General features: G+C 42.5%; 1 protein-coding gene across 4 annotated transcripts in view; it reads right to left on the bottom strand.

The window, feature by feature from the left end:
• Positions 1-2,499: 2,499 nt before the first annotated feature.
• Positions 2,500-20,297, bottom strand: part of THADA (THADA armadillo repeat containing) — a 152,560-nt gene continuing 134,762 nt past the window's right edge. For all 4 annotated transcript variants that reach the window (XM_077925538.1, XM_028724800.2, XM_077925537.1 and 1 more), the window contains 2 exons: positions 6,148-6,302; positions 2,500-3,643 (listed from right to left, as the gene is read on the bottom strand). In XM_077925538.1, the coding sequence (XP_077781664.1) occupies positions 3,269-3,643; positions 6,148-6,302 (530 nt within the window). In that variant the 3' untranslated portion in view covers positions 2,500-3,268. The remainder of the gene's footprint in view (positions 3,644-6,147; positions 6,303-20,297) is intronic.

The following is a 20,297-nucleotide window of genomic DNA, read 5'->3' as shown; positions in this document are numbered from 1 at the left end:
GGAACTGCATTGCCAAGCCAGAAGTGGACGTGACAAGTTGACATGCGGGCCAGAAATAGTTCCTGAAGGAGGCGGCCACCCCCTAGCGCCTGCATCCCGTAAGAGGAACGCAGCCTTCATTTATTGAGGAAGCGCGTCGGGGGAGGGAGCTGGGTTTAATCTTGGTTTATCAACTTGCAAAAGAACCCCTACGTCCTAGGATCTTCATAGCTGAACTATTGTTACCTGCCACCCCTTGGGTCTACTCAGAGTGACATAATGGCATCTCCCACTTGCGGGAAGGGGGGACGAAATAAGCGAACAGTTTTGACCTAAGCTCTGGCTTCAAAGTTGAGAATTCCCCTTCACTTAAAATAAATACGTAAGAAATACTTGCAGCCAGGCAAAGATCAATCTATAATCAACAGCCAGGCCAATACTTAAGATAACCGACCCCGATTAAGTACTCAATGGACAGCTACTCTGGGATAGACTTTTGTTCTTTTACAGCTGCTGTTTAAGGTTTAAAAGTTTCTGATTGAAAAGTTATACAGTAACTCGTGGTGTGATGAAACGCATACAAGATCATGTACCATTATTTGCTATCTATAAACTAAAGGGATATTACACAGCTTAAAGCCATACAGCGATAAGGCTGTTTCTTTCTTGCAGCTCTTTTGTTTATTGATTAACCGCCTTTCTGGGGTTTCCTAATTCTACTTAAGCTGAAACCACTACGGCCCTTTCCCATTTTGTTAACATCTTCAACAATGCCAAGTATAGCCAAGGTTTGCCGATTATATGAAAGTTTAATGCTCACAGCCTACTATTAAAAGTTAAAAGGTAAAGGTACCCCTGCCCGTACGGGCCAGTCTTGACAGACTCTAGGGTTGTGCGCCCATCTCACTCAAGAGGCCGGGAGCCAGCGCTGTCCGCAGACACTTCCGGGTCACATGGCCAGCGTGACGAAGCTGCTCTGGCGAGCCAGAGCTGCACACGGAAACGCCGTTTACCTTCCCGCTAGTAAGCGGTCCCTATTTATCTACTTGCACCCGGGGGTGCTTTCAAACTGCTAGGTTGGCAGGCGCTGGGACTGAGCAGCGGGAGCGCACCCCGCCGCAGGGATTCGAACCGCTGACCATGCGATCGGCAAGTCCTAGGCGCTGAGGTTTTACCCACAGCGCCACCCGTGTCCCCACACTATTAAAAGTTATGTGAGTACAAAGTTAAGTGACACTTAAAAAGAGGGAGGTGAAACAGCAATTCTAAGCAACAGAATTGGTTCAACAATTAATACTTTATGGCTTTTCAAATGAAATGTATTCGGTCAAATAAAGTGGATATAATTCAGAAGTATGATTAGAATGAATTTCCTTATATTTCTGCATGAATAAGTGGCCAAGTGAGATTTGCTTCACGTTTGATAAGGCAATGACTTCATTCCAACAAAACATGGTTAGGACAGGCTGCCAGATGGTGGTATTTGTACCCTGCCCATCTGATTGTGTTGCCCCAGCCACTCTGGGTGGCTTCTAGCATATACAAAAACATAATAAAACATTGAACATTAAAAACTTCCCTAAACAGGGCTGCCTTCAGATGCCTTCCAAAGATTGCACAGTTACTTAGCTCATGGACATCTGATGGGAGGGCGTTCCACAGGGAGGGTGCCACTGAACTGTAAACTAGTACCTGTATAGACAATATTGCTACTAATGAGCCAATATTGCCGTTTTCTACAACTGTTCACATTCCCCATCACCAAAAGGGATGTTTGTGAAATTTTACTGGGGCGCAGAAGAGGGAACACACAGAAAACTGCATTGTGCTGAGTCGCACCATTGCTCTCTCTAGCTCTGTAACGTCTACTCAGCCTGGCAGCAACAGGCCAGGATTTCTGACAAGGCTCCCACCCAGTTCTAAGTGGACATTCATGGATTGAATCTGAGACCTTTTGCATGCAAAGCAGATACTCCACCACTGAGCTACGGTCCTTGCCCAATATATCCTGTTGGAGATACATTCCTCTTAGGGACGATGACAGTGAGAGGGCTTTGTTTGCCCTTGGCAGCATGGGCATGTGGCAAGGTTACTGTAGTAGGCAAACAAACCTCAGCAGCTTGGTCTATTTTATGGTTCAGTAACAAAATACGTATTAGGGCGCCATCTGCTGGGGCATTTAGAACATGGTATGGAGAAAATAAAGATACCGGAAGGTGTTGTAAAGAACTAATAATAATAATTTTTTAGGTGCAGGCTTTCCAGCTGAGTTTTCTTTGATATGCATGATGTTAGTATTCAGACACTGCCAATCACTTTGCAAAGCATCAAATTGGTATCCAGTATGCATTGCAACATGGTGTATAAATTGTATTCTCATGCTAAAAAGGTTAAAATTGTCTTTTTCATCCTACACTTCCCAGCTATCAGGGCGGGGGTGGGAGGGAATCAGCAATGCGGAGCATTGTGGGGCAGAGGCAATGCTTAACAGATGTGAAAAATAATTTCAGCGAGGCAATATAACCTGGTACAAAACATTTAATGTAAAAATAACAGCGAAGGACATTAAACTTAATGACCATTATTAAGAGGGTGCAGTCAACCTTGGTTGATCTCTCAAGGAAATTTCTAAGATGCAGGCCCTTCGGAAGAATGACTAATCTCTGTGGTTAGGTAGTACTGAACTGTTTCTTTTCTGGCCATTTGCTGACTGATTGGGAGTGTGGAGGCATGTTTCATGCTGGGTATCATACTTTTCATGTACAGGTGGAACAGCTTTTGAGCTGAAAGCACAAATGATAGTATTCTAATACTGAATCGCTCAAGCTACAAGGGTAATCAAGTAGTTGCATTTGTGGGAAAGCTTGTATTTGTGTCTACGTAGGGAAAGAATGCTTTTGGAAAAGGCGTTTTCCGTCATGGTTGAAAACAGAATTAAGTTTTGAACTCTTAAGGTCTTAGAACTTTGATATTTGTCTGTGAATGGGTCTTGAAGCACAATGAGAAAAGGAATATGAACTGCAATGTCAAAGAACAAGAGCAACTCGTGGGGCAACATCAGCAAATTGTATTAGCAGGTGGCCAGCATGCAGTGCATGGGAAGAAAGAGTTTAGCAGCTTTGCTTCCTACAACAGCTGCAATAAAAACTCTGCTTATGAGAGCATTCAGAGAAGCATTCGTCAGCAGAAAGTTGGATGGAGATTCAAGGGATTGAAGTACGGAGTATCTAGGACTTATTCCTACAACGCCGTTCACATTTATGACCTGCCTTTGCCTTCACAGTGTGGTTCACAAGTTGTAATCGGCAGTGAGCAAATCATACGCATTCGTGTTTTCAAGTTTTCTGCACGTGTCATTTCCAGCTTCGAGCAAGCTTAGTATTTTGAGGCAAGTGGATATTCTTTCCTTCCGAATAGTTAATTGCGTGAGTTCCGAAGATCGGGAAAATTCAGGAGCTGAAGGCATTTCTCCAAGAAGCTGGGTCACATGCTTGGCTTGATCAGATGCTAATGTTGCCAACTGGTGCAACTTTCCTTGATCACATGGATTGACATGAGTCACTGGTATGAGCAGGAAGAGGTGTTTACGCAGCTGGCGCACCTTCGTTAATTTCTCAGCCCAGAAATTTGCTTCTCCTTTGTCAAACAGATAGTCATTTTCCACCTGCACGTAAAACCAGCAATAATCAATGTATTGGCAATGGTATGAGATAAACAACCCCTATGCAAAATTGTTCACATGCACCAGGAAAAAATTGCTCAGTCTTAAGCAAGGCATCTATGCACGTTGACTTGGAAGTAAGCCACTCTGTGGACACTGTATGCATACCCTTTTTGATGTCAATATCACTTCTTCTGCAAAGTGCAGGAGGCGAACTCATCTGACTGCCTTCCTTCTCCCCCATGGTGCAGGCAGTATTGCAGCTCTTGCTGCCACATGCATGCATAGTTCAATGGCCACACTGAATCTCATTAAATTGCTCAGGTAAAAATGAAATGGAACTATATCTAGAATTATTGCGCATGAGATGATTGTATTTCTTTAAATAATGGAAATTAAAAGTTGCCTTGAAACATTAAGATATGTCTGCTTGAGATATACAGTGGTACCTCAGTTTAAGAACATCCCTGTTTACAAACAATTCGGTTTACGAACTCCACAAAACTGGAAGTGGTGTCCTGGTTTGCGAACTTTACCTCGGTCTAAGAACGGAATCTGAACGGTGGAAGGGCACCGGCGGCGGGAGGCCTCATTAGGCAAAGTGAGCCTCGGTTTAAGAACGGCTTTGGTTTAAGAACTGACTTCCGGAACGAATTAAGTTCATAAACTGAGGTACCACTGTACAGAGTCAGCTTGCTGTTCTGTGAAATCCTACTGTATTTCACAAAGTTAAATGTGCCTAGCAGAATACTGTACAGGCAACTCTTCATTTGGAATCTGAGCAAGGAGGTTTGGAGGGAGGCTGCTAAGTGCTGCTGTTTTTTTTAAGGGTTTTCCAAGGGTTTCCAGAGGGTCTTTGCATCTTTCTCCAACGGTGCTTCAAATATACGCGAGTTCAATGATTTGCATAGTGCCTCGGAACATAAAGGTAAAGGGACCTCTGACCATTAGATCCAGTTGTGGCCGACTCTGGGGTTGTGGCGCTCATCTCGCTTTATTGGTCGAGGGAGCCGGCGTACAGCTTCCGGGTCATGTGGCCAGCATGACTAAGCCGCTTCTGGCGAACCAGAGAAGCGCACGGAAACGCCGTTTACCTTCCCACTGGAGCGGTACCTATTTATCTACTTGCACTTTGACGTGCTTTTGAACTGCTAGGTTGGCAGGAGCAGGGACCGAGCAACGGGAGCTCACCCCGTTGTGGGGATTCGAACCGCCGACCTTCTGATCGGCAAGTCCTAGGCTCTGTGGTTTAACCCACAGCGCCACCCGCGTCCCTAGCCCCCGCATAAATGGGGATTTGCCTGTGTTGTTTTGTAAAGAGGTTTGAGTGGATTTTTAAAAAGTGAAAACTACACGAGTCTTCAAAGAGCAGAAGAGCATCAAACAGATATGCTAACCTACAGCTTATGAAAAGTTTTATAGCACGTTCATGTATCAGGTGTTGTGCACCTCTGTGCTATAATACCTGCACACAGTGAAGAGATTGTGCTGGCTGATTTACTAGAAGTGTGATGGGGATGCTTCAGTTTCAGTAACTTTCAACAGGCTCAAATGAAGGGATTTGATATGGTCTTCAAATTCATCCCGGAGTAACATTGCACGAAGGGCAAATTTTGTGCGGATGTTTATTGCACTGCACGTAAAAGGCTGTGGGATGTAACATCACTGAAGCAGTCAAATACAACATTTGACTGTCACACCTGGTCTGGAGCATCCTCCCCGTGTGTGTGACCAAGTAGATGGGCGTGACTCTACAAAAGGGCTAGCCTTGTCTACATTTTGCCCTTTTGCTGTCTGCTGGCTCTCAGCCACCAGAACCCACACTTTTCTCAGAAACTGTAACTACAAGATAAAGCCTGCCTTCAGGACCATACTGCGAACTGAGTGTAAGTAAACCTCATCATTACTTCTAAAAGAAGACTGTTGTGTCATTATTGTTTTTAAGAGGGAACTAGAGGGATTTACCAGGAACAATACAATCTGGACAAGCCAGACTGGATTGCTTAATTCAACTGATTATCTTGAATCTATCAACTAGTTTCCTGCAATGTACAAGGGAATGTGCTCTGCTATTAGCTCATTAGCGTGAGGAAGGATAATATTTAATCGATATATCCTCTCCTACTACCCTCACCATTCCCACAAAGGCTGGTTCAGAAGTACACGTGTGTGCAAAAAATCCATGGTGTGCCTTCTGTTTCCTGGTCCCTTCTCACACACCCAGCTTGGGCGACTCTATTCTAACATGTTAAAATGTGATGCCCAGAGAAACCGGCTTTATGAACCAAGAGTGGACATTATTCACATTCATAAGTGAATGGTACAATGATTGAATTGGTATCACATTTTAAAAAAAGCAAAACATGGTTCCGATGTTAACATCTCTTCTGCATTCCAAAAGCATGATTCCATGCGACCTTGAAAGAAATCCTGCAAAAAGCCAACTGATTGCACCGAAAAACCCAAGCATTCCCCAGCTGTGGTCAAGCACTGGTTAGCCGACTTACGAAGGTTGTAGTCTCTAAATCTTCTTTTCCTAGCAGCCACTCCAGTAAGATTAAGACCCCAGCGCCGGTCTGCTCCCACTGCTGCAGCAGTTCACACAATATAAAAAATGTTAAATCCATGGCCATTGCTGCATTCACCACTTGGAAGCCAAGCTCTGCAGGGAGAAAGTAAAGATGGTTCTCTAAGCGTATCCATATAAACATGTATTATGCTCAAAAAGAAAAACACAGGAATTGTTAAGATTATGCAAATCAAAACCCTTTATTAACCTTTTTTAAAAAAATTGGCTGCCATTGTTCAACTTTTAAAATATGTTAAAATTTAGTGACAAGGAGTAGGCATTTGATGGCTGACATAGTTTCGGGTAACTTTGAAATTATGAGCTGTATGTGATTGTTTTAAATGTTTTTAATGATTAGCTGGTTTTAGGTTTTTAAAACTATTTTAATTGTTTCAAACATGTTCTTTGATTATTTATAATATTCCTCTTGGGAGGAAGGGTGGGATATAAATTTAATAAATAAATAAATATACCAAGAGTAATAATAATAAGTTGGACACTGGGATGGAGAAATTCATCAGCTTTTAATGCTCAGCTTAGGTGTCATATGTAAGACTTGAATCTCAGAGTCTAGTCCCTTCAGGACAGTTTCATTTTCTGTCCCAAATCATCTTACTCTCATGGGCAAGCTGTCAGGTGTAGCTATCAGAAAACACAGATGAATGCTACTTGCGTATGCACCTTTCAGCAAGCGTAGGCAAAACACCCCAAATAGGTGATTTTCCTGTTTTGAATCAAGAAATCAACCAAACCAATATACAGTGGTATCTCGGGTTACAGATGCTTCAGGTTACAGACGCTTCAGGTTACAGACTCCGCTAACCCAGAAATAGTACCTCGGGTTAAGAACTTTGCTTCAGGATGAGAACAGAAATGGCGCTGCGGCAGCAGGAGGCCCCATTAGCTAAAGTGATACCTCAGGTTAAGAACAGTTTCAGCTTAAGAACGGACCTCCAGAACGAATTAATTTCTTAACCCGAGGTACCACGGTACATATACAATGTGTCCAGTATACCTGAAGGAGCACCTCCACCCCCATCATTCAGCCCGGACGCTGAGGTCCAGCGAAGTGGTTCACTCACTGCAAGAAATTAGGTTACAGGGAACCAGGCAGAGGGCCTTCTCGGTAGTGGCACCCGCCCTGTGGAATGCCCTCCCACCAGATGTCAAAGAGATGAACAACTACCAGACTTTTAGAAGACATCTGAAGGCAGCCCTGTTTACGGAAGCTTTTAATATATGAAGGACTATTGTATTTTAATGCAGTGGATGCTCGGTTTGCGAACGTGATCGGTGTGGGATGCACATTTGCAACCCGCAGCGTCTGCAACCCGCAGTGTCGCGTCGGCACATGCATGGGTTGCGATTCAGCGCTTTATGCGCATGCACGACTGCCCAAACCCGGAAGTAACCCATTCCAGTACTTCCGGGTTTCGGTGATCCACAACCCAAAAAACCGCAACCTGAAGCATCTGTAAACTGAGGTATGACTGTATTTTGTTGGATGCTGCCCAGAGTGGCTGGGGAAACCCAGCCAGATGGGTGGGGTATAAATAAATTATTATGATTATGATTATTATGATTATACCAGCTGCTCAAGCACAGGCAGTAGTTGGATATTCCATTCATGTATGTGGGGGACTGGCAGAGCGAGGCTAAAGCAATGCCCTCCCCCCACTCCATGAATTGAGGGAGCAAAGCTATAGTAAAGGAAGATGCAGGAAAAGACGTGGCCAAACGGGACCATCATTTCTGCAGAACCTATTTCTAAAGTTCAACATTTGAGCTGGCAAATTTGCCTGCAACAGAGCAGCAGCTATGGCTTGCAAATTGCACCTCCTTCTGAGTTAATTTAATCTGTTTATTGTAACAACTCCCCCTTTAATTAAGTTCTATTGTGGCCTACAATAAAGTCCAACTGTTCCTTACATCTCATCTCAAATCATTTATGCTGAAACTGTTAAGAATCCGGGCTATTAAGCAAAACATTCTTAAGCCCGCCTCCCGAAAGAACCAGCAACCAACCAACAGCCAACACAGAAAAGTTTAAAGGAAGTCCAAAATTTGGTGGTCTGTGAAGGGGAAGTTATAGTGGATTGTTTAATATAAAAATCATAAACTATCAAATGTCTTGTTTATCAGGTTCCAGAGTTGTAGAAGGTGGGAGTTCTAAAGTGCAAAAAGCAAGCTATTTAAATGGTTAAAGTACAGGCCATCCTTTGTTTCTTCAACCCAGCAATTACATAAAAAGCTTAAGCATGAATACCACACACTTCAAATAAAAACAATGGAAGATTTAAAAACCCTTTTCCAAAAAAAAGACACAGGTATTTTAAGCTTCAGGAAGAACTTTTTTTAAAAAAAGAAAAGGTAGGAACTACAATGTTTTGAGTCGTCTTTGTTAATCCATTTAATGTAGAGCAAGACCTCCCACACACATATTCATATACCAGAAGACTTTTGATCATGCCAGATGTAAACATTTCTCTTGGTAGAATACTATGTGGCTTCAAAAATATACAACCTTTTCTTCTTAATCCCATCCCCCCAAGGAGAATTGTAGGAATGTACCAACAGGCTGTTTTCAACTATATTGAGGAGCCAGATATATTGTGCACGCTGAAGAAAGCATAATATATAACCTGCAGTTTTGAAAATGGTATTTGCGAACAAAGAAATTCTGATGTTCTGTGTTTACTAATCACTTCCCTGTTAGCTTATATGAGGCATTGTAAAATAATTTAATCTTGGCGCCAAGAAGTGTTTGCTGCTGAAGAACATCTGCGGTGATGTCCAATGTTAGTCATACTACTGAAATCAATGGGTCTACTCTGAGCATGACGTAGCTGATTATCATCACTCGTATTTGGGACATATACTGAGCTCGGCCAATTCAGGCTTTACAAAACGATGGGTCAAAAAGCATCACCATAGTATTCTCTGAATGAAGAACTTCCCCACCCTGCAAAGCTGAAAGATGAAGGGAATGCAATCATTCAGATTAATTATTTTCATTTTATTGGTTTTTCAATGATGCACATATTGCACAACACAGAAATGGAATAGAACAAGAAATATAAAAAAACAGTTTTAGGGGAATTTTTCTGTAGTTAGATAATTCTATGGGATTCAATAAAAGAAGGCTGGGCACTTTTAAATATTACTCATCAGTGGAGTTGACTTTCTCAGGATCCTACCCATGGACATTATTACACCAGTCTAGGCATATAAGCATCTTATAAACACCCATCATGATTGAGTTAAGTTTAGCTCTTCATTTTAAGCCAGTTCAATCTTAGTTAAGTTAAGGTACTAAATCAAATAGGTTGGTATGTGGGTTATTGGAGCAGGAACCGGCAAGCTACTCCAGTATCCCTGCCAAGAAAACTCCATGGACAAAGACAACAGGCATATGAGGGCCTGGCGTGCTCTGGTCCATGGGGTCATGAAGAGTCGGACACGACTAAAGGACTAAACAACAACAACAACAATGTGGGTTATATATATATGTTGGGCAGTTGCTTTCAAGCAGACCACTACTGTTCTCCAGGCATGCTAAGCTGGATCACAAAGCAGTGTGTGTCCAACAGAGTAGTATTGGGGACTTCTCTACAGCCTGAGGCCTTCAGGAGACAGACTGGGCCCTCTCTGCCACCCAACTGTTCATTAGGTCAGGAAGGCGGAAGGGACCAGCCTATGACCCTCAAGCCATATTGACACCGAGTCTCTAGGCCCTGGCCAGAGATTTTATTCCTGTGCTGTAGCCAAGAGACACTTTTGGGCATGCCTTGGTGCTCTCCAGGAATATTTTGCAGATCCATTCTGAAGATGGAATCGGTCTCCAGTCCAATTCAAAAATTAATCTGAGAAACTCAGACCTCTGAATCATTGCTGGCATTGGGCAGCAGCTCACAAACCCAAATGACACTCAAGCCTGCCGTGTGCATTTCCCATAGTGCAGTTGGAAGAGTTTTCGGATCAAAAATTACTGGGATGTGACATTGGCAGCACAAAGGACTACACAAAAACCAATCAGATTTAAACCCCTCTTGCGCATTCCTATGGCACGGTTTAATAAACCCTTTCAACTATAAGAGCAGCTAAGAGAATTCAATAGCATAAAAAATCCCATGCTGTATTTGTATTTTTTTAAAAATATATATGGTTTTGTTGCAAAATGATTGCCGCCAGTAGGAATACCACAGAGGACGTGTTTAGGACATTTTACCACTTGCCTCTTTTATAACCTTACATAAAACCTGGTTACTCAGCAAGGGGGGAAATTCAATATATCTTGCATGTTTGACTAGCTGTTAAAAATATTTATTAAATTTCACTGCTCAGGAATTTTCGTGGATCTCATTTGCCCTCCCCTTTTGAAGACACAAACTTGTATTAACTGGAAGCTGTCGATTGGGGGGGGGGGGGAGGCACCATTTACTATGGTTTGCTGGCCCAAATAAAGAAGCTTTGGAGAATAACAAGAGTTTAGAAACAGAAAATAATGCTGGAAAATATATGGGCCAGGAATTCAGTTGCCAGTTTGTTTCCTTTTTTTTTTGCTTGGCACAGATTTCTGCAAGCCAGAAACACTACTTGTTGAAACTTAACCATGTGTATTTCAGTGCCAATACCACTTCATTAATATCACCAGCAGCCTAAGTGGAACACACACAGATACTACAAATTCCTTTCTCTCCACTCCTCCTCCCTAAAGCTCAATAAGCCATTGGGTTGGATGGTTATGTAGTCCCAGCCACCAACCCAGGGTGGGGGTGGAAGGTAGAATTTTCTACTTTTAACTGTTGAGTGGAAATCCTAACAGTTTTCTATCTGGTAAACAGGAGTACTGCTTTCTGCTCTTAAGTCCCACCTTTTCTCAGAACCCTCAAATGCTGAGTAGCCAAGATGCAAAGTACAATTTAATTCATAGGCCAGGGGTAGGCAACCTAAGGCTCATGGGCTGGATGTGGCCCACTCGCTTTCTCAATCCGGCCCACGGACAGTGAGTAGAATGTGTCCTTTTATTTAAAGTGCATCTCTGGGTTATTTGTGGGGCCTGCCTGGTGTTTTTACATGAGTAGAATGTGTGCTTTTATTTAAAATGCATCTCTGGGTTATTTGTGGGGCACAGGAATTCGTTCATATTTCCCCCCCAAAATATAGTCTGACCCTCCACATGGTCTGAGGGACGGTGGACCGGCCCACGGCTGAAAAAGGTTGCTGACCCCTGTTATATGCTACCCTTGCACCCAGGGAGCTCAGGCTGGCAAGCACGGAAAAGTTAAAGCAATACAATCAAATAGAAAACAAAAACGTATTTGGAATATTAAAAGCAAACAGAAAACATTTAATCTAAAAAACATATTAAAAATATGAACCTCCAGGGAATTGATACACAGACCAAACTATGTCAACTTTTTGACCACAATGCAAAAGGGATTTGTATTTGGGCTGCTTGAACCCAACTACACAATGGCTGAAACTAAAATGAAATGTGTATTGGGGGGGGGGGGAGGAAATTCTCATACTGCTGATCTTTGGGGCGATTCCCAAACTGACTAACTATAATTAATGCAGAAAACTGCATTTATTATCTGATGAAAATATACATAAGGTCCACCTAGACAGATGTTAGTGGCATAGCCCAATCTATATAGTGAATGCTGCATTGATGCTCTGTCCATGAACATTCTCCGGTGAATGATAGAGACACAGGTTGTCTTCCACTTTGGGAGATTGTCTCTTTTGTTTTAAAGCAAGAATAAGGAGGATTTTCTTATATAGTTTATTTCTACCGCTTTTGCAAAAAGATAAAAACATGCCTCAGTAAGTTCAGAAATGTCTTTTAAAATTAAAGAGTTTGATTTACCATTATTGGCTATCAGTTTAAGATCTATTCTCTCAGCATTACATCCAAGGACTGAGCCAATGTTGCTGCTTTTTCAAATTAGCCCTCCTTCAATCTTAAAAGGCCAAGAGAAAATTCACTATGAGATACCAGAGCACTGCTAATGGGGCTACCTGAAACTCCTTTAGCAAATCGTCAGCATCCCGTGATGGATGATCTTATCTTCATTTGTTTCATTGATCTCTCCCATCGCCACCTCTGTCATGAATGCAGCCATATTCTAAATGGCAGTGTTGCTTCACCCAGAAGACAGGGCTCAAACAGCCTGATGCTAAATTAGTTGTGGCAAGATTAGGAACAAAGAAGAGTGTGCACTTGTAGACAATGGGCCTTGGAGACTGCAAAAGGCTATGTCTGGGTGTCATGGACTGCTTGCACACACAGGAATGGTGGGAGGAATAATAATAATAATAATAATAATAATAATAATAATAATAATAATAATAATTTATTATTTATACCCCGCCCATCTGGCTGGGCCTCCCCAGCCACTCTGGGCGGCTTCCATAAAAACCACAAATACAGTAAAATATCACACGTTAAAAACTTCCCTGAACAGGGCTGCCTTAAGATGTCTTCTGAATGTCAGGTAGTTGTTTATCACTTTGACATCTGCTGGAAGGGCGTTCCACAGGGCGGGCGCCACTACCGAGAAGGCCCTCTGCCTGGTTCCCTGTAGCTTTGCTTCTCGCAATGAGGGAACCGCCAGAGAACCACCAAGGGGAAAAGGCTCAGATCCTGGGGAGTGTTGTTGGTGGGATGACAATGAGTGGTCAGAGGGAGAAGACTGGAGGTGTCGGAAGCTGAAGGAGTAACAGGGCTTCGTGAGCTGGGAGAGTCTGTGGCAGAGAGAAGTCTAGAATCAGAAGCTGAAGCTGGTGAGTGGGAAAAGGGAGGTCAAGATTTAAAAACCTGGCCTCTCCATTCAAAAGCATCAAGTAGCAGGTGGTGGGGGAAGACCTCCTAGAGTTTGTTAAGGGTGCTGGGAATTGTATCTCTGTGTGAGGGGGGAAACTACGATTCCCAGGATGTATACTGGATGTACAGTCACAACTCAGGTTACAGACGCTTCAGGTTGCGTGTTTTCGGGTTGTGCACCGCGCCAAACCCGGAAGTACTGGAATGGGTTACTTCTGGGTTTCGGCGCTTGCACATGCGCTGAATCGCGACCCGCGCATGCGCAGATGTGGCGCTGCAGGTTGCGAATGTGCCTCCTGCACGGATCACGTTCACAACCTGAGTGTCCACTGTACTTTAAATGTATTGTGTGGATATAGCCAGTCTCCTCTAGTATATGGTAACTTTCTCTTTCTAATCCCTCAGCTTCAGAGCAGATGGTCCATCTCACGTTTTCATGCCCAGTCCATATTTCAGTACAAGAATATGCATGTGATTTCATAAGAGAACACAGAACAGATAAACCATGGGTTTTTTTATTAAGATGTGTCAGGCTGGTCACAGGTATCTCCCCTTCCTATTGCAACAAGCTTCTCTACCCCCCTTTCTTCCAGAACTAGGAGAGGCATGAAAAGGGTGGAGGAGAGATTAGCTGCATGCAGGCACTGTCTCCGGGTGCTTGGAAAAGCTCTGGAGAGCAGACACAGACAGCTGTGGGGAAGCAGGGACTTTAGTCTCAGCAACGGATTTCATGGGGTAAGACCCAGAGGGAATGAGCTGCTGTGCAAACAGTGAAGTTTGCGGAGATCATACTTTTGCTAATAAAGAAATAACTCCAACTTTGCACCTTGTGATTACTGACTGGGACACACTGTGACTCACAGGAACTTCCAATGGGAAAAGCACTTTTTTGCTAATATGAAATATAACAGCGGCGCATCATAGATTGCAACTCCCAAGAGAAGTGTTGTTGCAACGGGCACCCTATTCAGGATAGTGATACATGTCAAGAACGCTACTACTATCATTGCTTTTTAAAACAAGCCTGTTTATGGGTTGAACTATAAAAATATTTACACATAATATATCATGGCATCTTGTCAGACATAGAGACTGTATCAGATATTGACTATGGCGCATCTTAAGTTAAACCCTTTCCACAGCTTGTTCACATTTACACACTAGACTGTTTGTACTCAAAAACACATAGGGCAGTGTTCAGTAATTAAGAACACAAAAGCTCCATGGATCATCTAGCCATCCTGTTTCCCTAATGGTGGACAACTAGATGCTTTCAGGAAGTCCACCATCAGGACATGAAGGCCAACTGTCTTCCACTGCTGTTGCCTCCAACGGCTAGTATCCAGTGCCTCTAGTATTTACTGCCTCTAAACCCAAAACCTCTATCGTGGCCAACAGTTCTAAATCAACCATATACCAATTCAATCAATGTTTAAAGCTAGGGACATATCACCAAAACTTGGGGAAGAAAATTCAATCACTGGGTGAAAAAGTAAGTTCTCTATTCTAGATCCTGCTGCTAATAAATTTCATTGGACGGCCCCAAGTTTTACTGTTAGGAAGTGTGGGGGACAGGACTCTATCTGGTTTTTTCCAAGCGATGTGTAATTTCATAACCCCCTGTCATCTCCTCCACTTAAGTTGTTTTTCTTAATAATTTTAGAGCTCTGGACACTTTGGCCTTTCCTCATGGAGGAGGTGCGGCAACACATTGATCATCTCAATTGCCCTTTTCTGCACCTTTCCCAGCTCTGTGACTGAGCCAATCCAGCAGGCCTGGACTGACAAACACTGACCTGACAGACCACAGATAAGCTGCAGTGATGGCCTTGGGCTTTTAGATTTGTTTACTAAGAGAGGGGCACAAGTGTAGATTACTAAATTTATCTTTTGAACAGCAGCACACATCAGCCACCATCTTAGGCCATTGTAGTTTGACACCGGCCAAACCTGGGGCTGTTCACAGTTTATGGCAATATTTATATGTTACTGGCCGTTTTAAAGGACTGCCTCTCAACAGTTGTGCGTTCTGGGAACTCGCTCTGTTTTACTGACGGCAAGAAACCTGTACAGGCAGGCTGGATGGGGTGTGTGTGTGTGTGTGTGTGTGTGTGTGTGTGTAAGTACAAAAGATTTAATGAAAATGTGTGAAATACACTATGTCAAAATACTATGCAGAAAGTGGCTGAATCCAAATGGGAACACTGTGCCATAATTGCAGCTGCAGGGCGTACTCTATACAGACTTTGCAATAAAACGCATGCAACAAGCTTGGGCTACAATCGTACACCTATTAACCAGGAACTAAGTCCTAAGAGAAGCGGGGATACTTTGGGTAGGCATGTACAGGATTGTGCTGCTGGACATGCACAGTTTGTATCCCTTCCGAGTAGAAAGTCTTTGTTTACCCTCAATGTAGGTAAACGAAGGATAATTTAAATAGCATTCTAGTGTCATAAAGTCCTTATGGGCAATATTAGCATATTTTAACTTGGCCCATGGAAAGTATCAAGATATGTCAAAATATGCTTCTTCTAAAAGCGATTTCTCTGACAGTCCCTTTTGTATTTTATTCTCCTTGGTGAAGTGTCTCTCCCCCCCCACACACACACACACTTGGCCCATCAAATGAAAAATTTATTACGTAAAGATCACAAAATAATGCATGAATTGGCCCCAAATCACAATGTAATGAGAGTAAGGATGGGTTAACCGCACAATCCTCTACTCAGCCTACTCAAAAGTAAGTCCCGTTGGGTGTAGTGGGTCCTACTCCCAGAATTGCAACCTATGCCTTCAAAAATGGAATAAAATCCACCGCTATGTCTTTGAGGCATGCCAGTCTGGGTTGAAACACACTGCCTTGCTGAAAACTAGATTTGTGACAGCAAAAGGGCTCCAGCCTTCCGACCAGATGCAAAGGAACTGGAAGGAATCAAGGGATTCACTGGCAATTTCAGTGTTAAAACAGGGCTTCCCAGCAGGTGGCACCATAAAGCTAACCGTCCTACATGCCAAATGATGTGCAAAAATTATACCAAAATGTGTATAGAAGGCATCTATTTTCTATATGTGCACTTAAACTGTTGAATAGCGCTAGACAGTCCTAAATATGTGCTTCGGTACAGTGCAGCAACTGTTGGGTTACAGAGCTGCAAAGAGTACTGTGTAGTAATGAGCAGCAATCCACTTATTCCGAAACCTATTTATGGGAGATGCGCATAGCCAGATATCAAGAATTAGAAACGGACAGTGTGTCTGTACAAGAATGTCCTGCATTACTGTCTTAAACTGAAGTTTGTACAACAATATAATGATTTCTCGTGGCCTGCAAAGACCTACGTGATTTTTTTTTTAAAAAAGATTATTTCCGTACAAATTGCAATAATTATTATTTTAAACTGTTCAAAAGAAAAGCAGTACTGTATATAAGTCTAACTCTTCCTATAAAGTGAAGCCTTTTCAAAAGTGTATGAAATGAGATCAAAAAGAAAAAGAAAGCATTGGCAGGAGAGCAGATAGTTCATTTACCAACAGCACTGTCTTGACCGAACCTGCCTATACTTTCCTCAAACAAGCAATTTAAGGAGATAAATGAGATGCCTTGTGATGCCAATGAAATGTGAGCCTTACATATTGACAAAGCCTGTTCTGGACACATACAGAGTACGTTCATATGTTGGAAGTTTCAGTCTCAGTATGTTCATTTAGGATTGTAGCCTTATATCAGGCATAGGCAAACTCAGCCCTCCAGATATTTTGGGACTACAACTCCCATCATTCCTGACCACTGGTCCTGTTAGCTAGGGATGATGGGAGTTGTAGTCCCCAACCACCTGGAGGGCCAAGTTTGCCTATGCCTGCCTTATATCCTTGTTTACCAACAGCACCCTCTTTTTCCTTAATAGTTACTATATTATTTCAAATACCTATAAAAACATGCTGTCCATTCTGCTTACTGAGCTGCTTTTCTTTTTCTTTTTTAAAACTTTATTAAATCCCACAAAATTATATAATTACATAACACTCAAAAATGCATTATATTTTTCTATATAGAAAAACTATTCTATTCACCCATGTTTATGTTATATTTAAACTTCATAAATTTCATAAATAGATACCGGTAGTTTCCATCTATCTTTTTCTATTTTCTCTTTCTTGTTTGTCTTCTCTCACTCAATTCCATACCTTAAACATAATTGCTACCTTCCAATTTTTTTGTTAACCATTCTTTCTTTGTTGGTGGTGATCTATTTCACCTCAACTTTTTGTTCAAAACCAGCATGAGAGCAGCTAGTATTAACTTCCATATTGACTTTATTCTCACTATTCTCACTTAATCAGCTGTCATTTGTCTGAAGGGATCTCACTTTAAATTGCACTCTTAAGTGTCACTAAAAAAATGCCTACAAAGGTCTTCAACCCTTATTTTCATTTGTCCTCAAGATTCCTTATCTGAAATACTCAACAGAACTTTCAGCACTTCAATGTGCCTTCAGTTGGGAAGTCTTGTCTTAATACTAAGACACCTTAGCAAAATAAACCCCATTGCAATTTGGCGAACAGTTTGCATCTCCCACTGTTTTGATAGACTTATCAAAGGTATATTTGCTTAAGGATAAATGAGTGGTATGGTTAATCCTGGTACACACATGCAGTAATAGAATCGAAGTCAGAGTCTGGAGGCACCTTAATTGCTAACACGTTTATTGTGTCATGAGCTTTTGGGGACTATTACACACTTCATTAGATGCATGGAGTTGGCATAGTGAAAAAAGGTGTAAACAGAAGCTTATGCAAGCTCATGAAATGCAAGAGCTACATCATGTGACATTTCAATGCAAAGCTCAAATTAATGTTCATGGTCATTGTACTTATCTTGGATACGTCTGAGCTTAGCATATAAATGGGTGGCAAACTACCTTTTGCATTTCATGGCCTTTTGTTCATTTTATTTTTTATAGCTGTGTAAACCAAGGGTGGCGCTGTGGGTTAAACCACAGAGCCCAGGATTTGCTGATCAGAAGGTCGGCGGTTGGAATCCCCGCAACGGGGTGAGCTCCCATTGCTCGGTCCCTGCTCCTGCCAACCTAGCAGTTCAAAAGCATGTCAAAGCGCAAGTAGATAAATAGGTAACGCTCCGGCGGGAAGGTAAATGGCGTTTCCGTGTGCTGCTCTGGTTCGCCAGAAGCGGCTTAGTCATGCTGGCCACATGACCCGGAAGCTGTACGTCGGCTCCCTCGGCCAGACGAGATGAGCGCTACAACCCCAGAGTCGGCCACGACTGGACCTAATGGTCAGGGGTCCCTTTACCTAAACCAAGGATAAAATCATGCAGCTGCCAAAATGGGTTTATGCCATAAGGACCTAGTTTTTAAAGGTATTAAATGACTGTCAGTTGCAGAATTCATCTGCAAAAGTCTCAGAATTTGAAAAAAATGTTACATTTATGTTTTGATAAAGGCAGAAAGTTTTCCAAAATGGGTTGGGGGAGAGAGAATCAGGGAGGGCTTCCAGTAAAAAGAACAATGCACAATTCTTGTCCTTCAAACCTTACTGTTTTGCTAAACCACCCTTCCACTGCACATCAGTGCTTGGGACAAAACATCCCAAGTGATACAGCATGTACACACATGCACATCCCAGCGCAAAAACACTCAGGAATCTACAGTCAAGATTTTCTAATGGTGGTAAGAAAGTAAATTAAGAAAGCAACCTTATTTGCCTTTTTTCATAATTCTGCTTACAGTGCATTTATTTAATGGCAAGAATGTGCAGCATCTTCTTCATTCAGCACCATAAATTTGTCCCAATACATCTGGCCAACAAGACTGGTGGGGTTGAAGCATACCAGTTTCTATAGTCCAAAGAAGGGGTGAAACCTGGCTGCCTTTTAACTTCCACAACCCCAGTTTACACAGCCTTCTCACCCTCCTCTCCTAAACCCTCCTCTAGTATCAATGCCCATCTGAGCAGAGGCTTTTCACACTTACACACCCTTGGGAGATCTAGTAAATCACTTAAAAGGAAGACAGGAGATAGGAGAGTCTTTGCAATGTTAGACATTAGCCCTGGAACTCATCACTGCCACCACAGAAGATGTCATCAAGTCATGACGAGCAAGTGTGATTTCCAAACTTCCAGCTGTCTTCTATCACCAATTTATTTTTAAGGTTCAGAAGACACAACCGGACTCTAATCTCTCTACATTTTAGTCTAGATAAAATAGTCCTCCTACACCCACAGTCTATTAACTATATTGTTTCATCTTGTAGTTCATGCTGTGGTTTTAACACACTCTCATTCTGGGTTACAAAAACAGGGTATTACATGTCAGAGATTAGCAAAGCAACTCTGGGGCCTAAGCGTCTGCTGTTATAGCAAGGCAAGTCATGCACTCAGATTTCTTCTAATTTTTTTGCCTTGAGTATAAAACTGTTTTGCAGAGTTAGGCCACGGTTGGCTTCTCCAGCACCCAGTCTCTTTACCAAACTGGAAAATCCGTAACTCGGATTGTAGACGATTACAGTCTTCTTGCCATCTTAAATACGACTGTTTGATATCAGACACAAACACAGCTTACATATAGCTTCCTCTCTTTTAAAAACACACACTTCAAATGATGTCAGATTACAGAATATTTTGGCCCTGCGTTTTTGAAAACTTTTCTACAAAGAGAACTCCCTCGTACTGTGATTTGTTCACAGGCAGCCATCAAACACACCACGCCGTGCGAATGGATCTCCCCTACGGATGGTCAACATTATTACTGTAGATTCACAAGCTCTGAAGGATGAGGGCCCACTGCACTAGATAGCAGTCACAAAATTAAAAGACCCCTGCTTCTTGGGAGAAAATGACAATGACAAACCTAGACAGCATCTTAAAAAGCAGAGACATCACCTTGCCAACAAAGGTCCGTATAGTTAAAGCTATGGTTTTCCCAGTAGTGATGTATGGAAGTGAGAGCTGGACCATAAAGAAGGCTGATCGCCGAAGAATTGATGCTTTTGAATTATGGTGCTGGAGGAGACTCTGGAGAGTCCCATGGACTGCAAGAAGATCAAACCTCTCCATTCTGAAGGAAATCAGCCCTGAGTGCTCACTTGAAGGACAGATTGTGAAGCTGAGGCTCCAATACTTTGGCCACCTCATGAGAAGAGAAGACTCCCTGGGAAAGATGGAGGGCACAAGTTGGGAAAGATGGAGGGCACAAGGGGAAGGGGACGACAGAGGACGAGATGGTTAGACAGTGTTCT

Source organism: Podarcis muralis, chromosome 3, assembly GCF_964188315.1.
Source record: "Podarcis muralis chromosome 3, rPodMur119.hap1.1, whole genome shotgun sequence".
Lineage (NCBI taxonomy): Eukaryota > Metazoa > Chordata > Lepidosauria > Squamata > Lacertidae > Podarcis > Podarcis muralis.
This window is presented reverse-complemented; position numbering and strand designations above follow the sequence as displayed.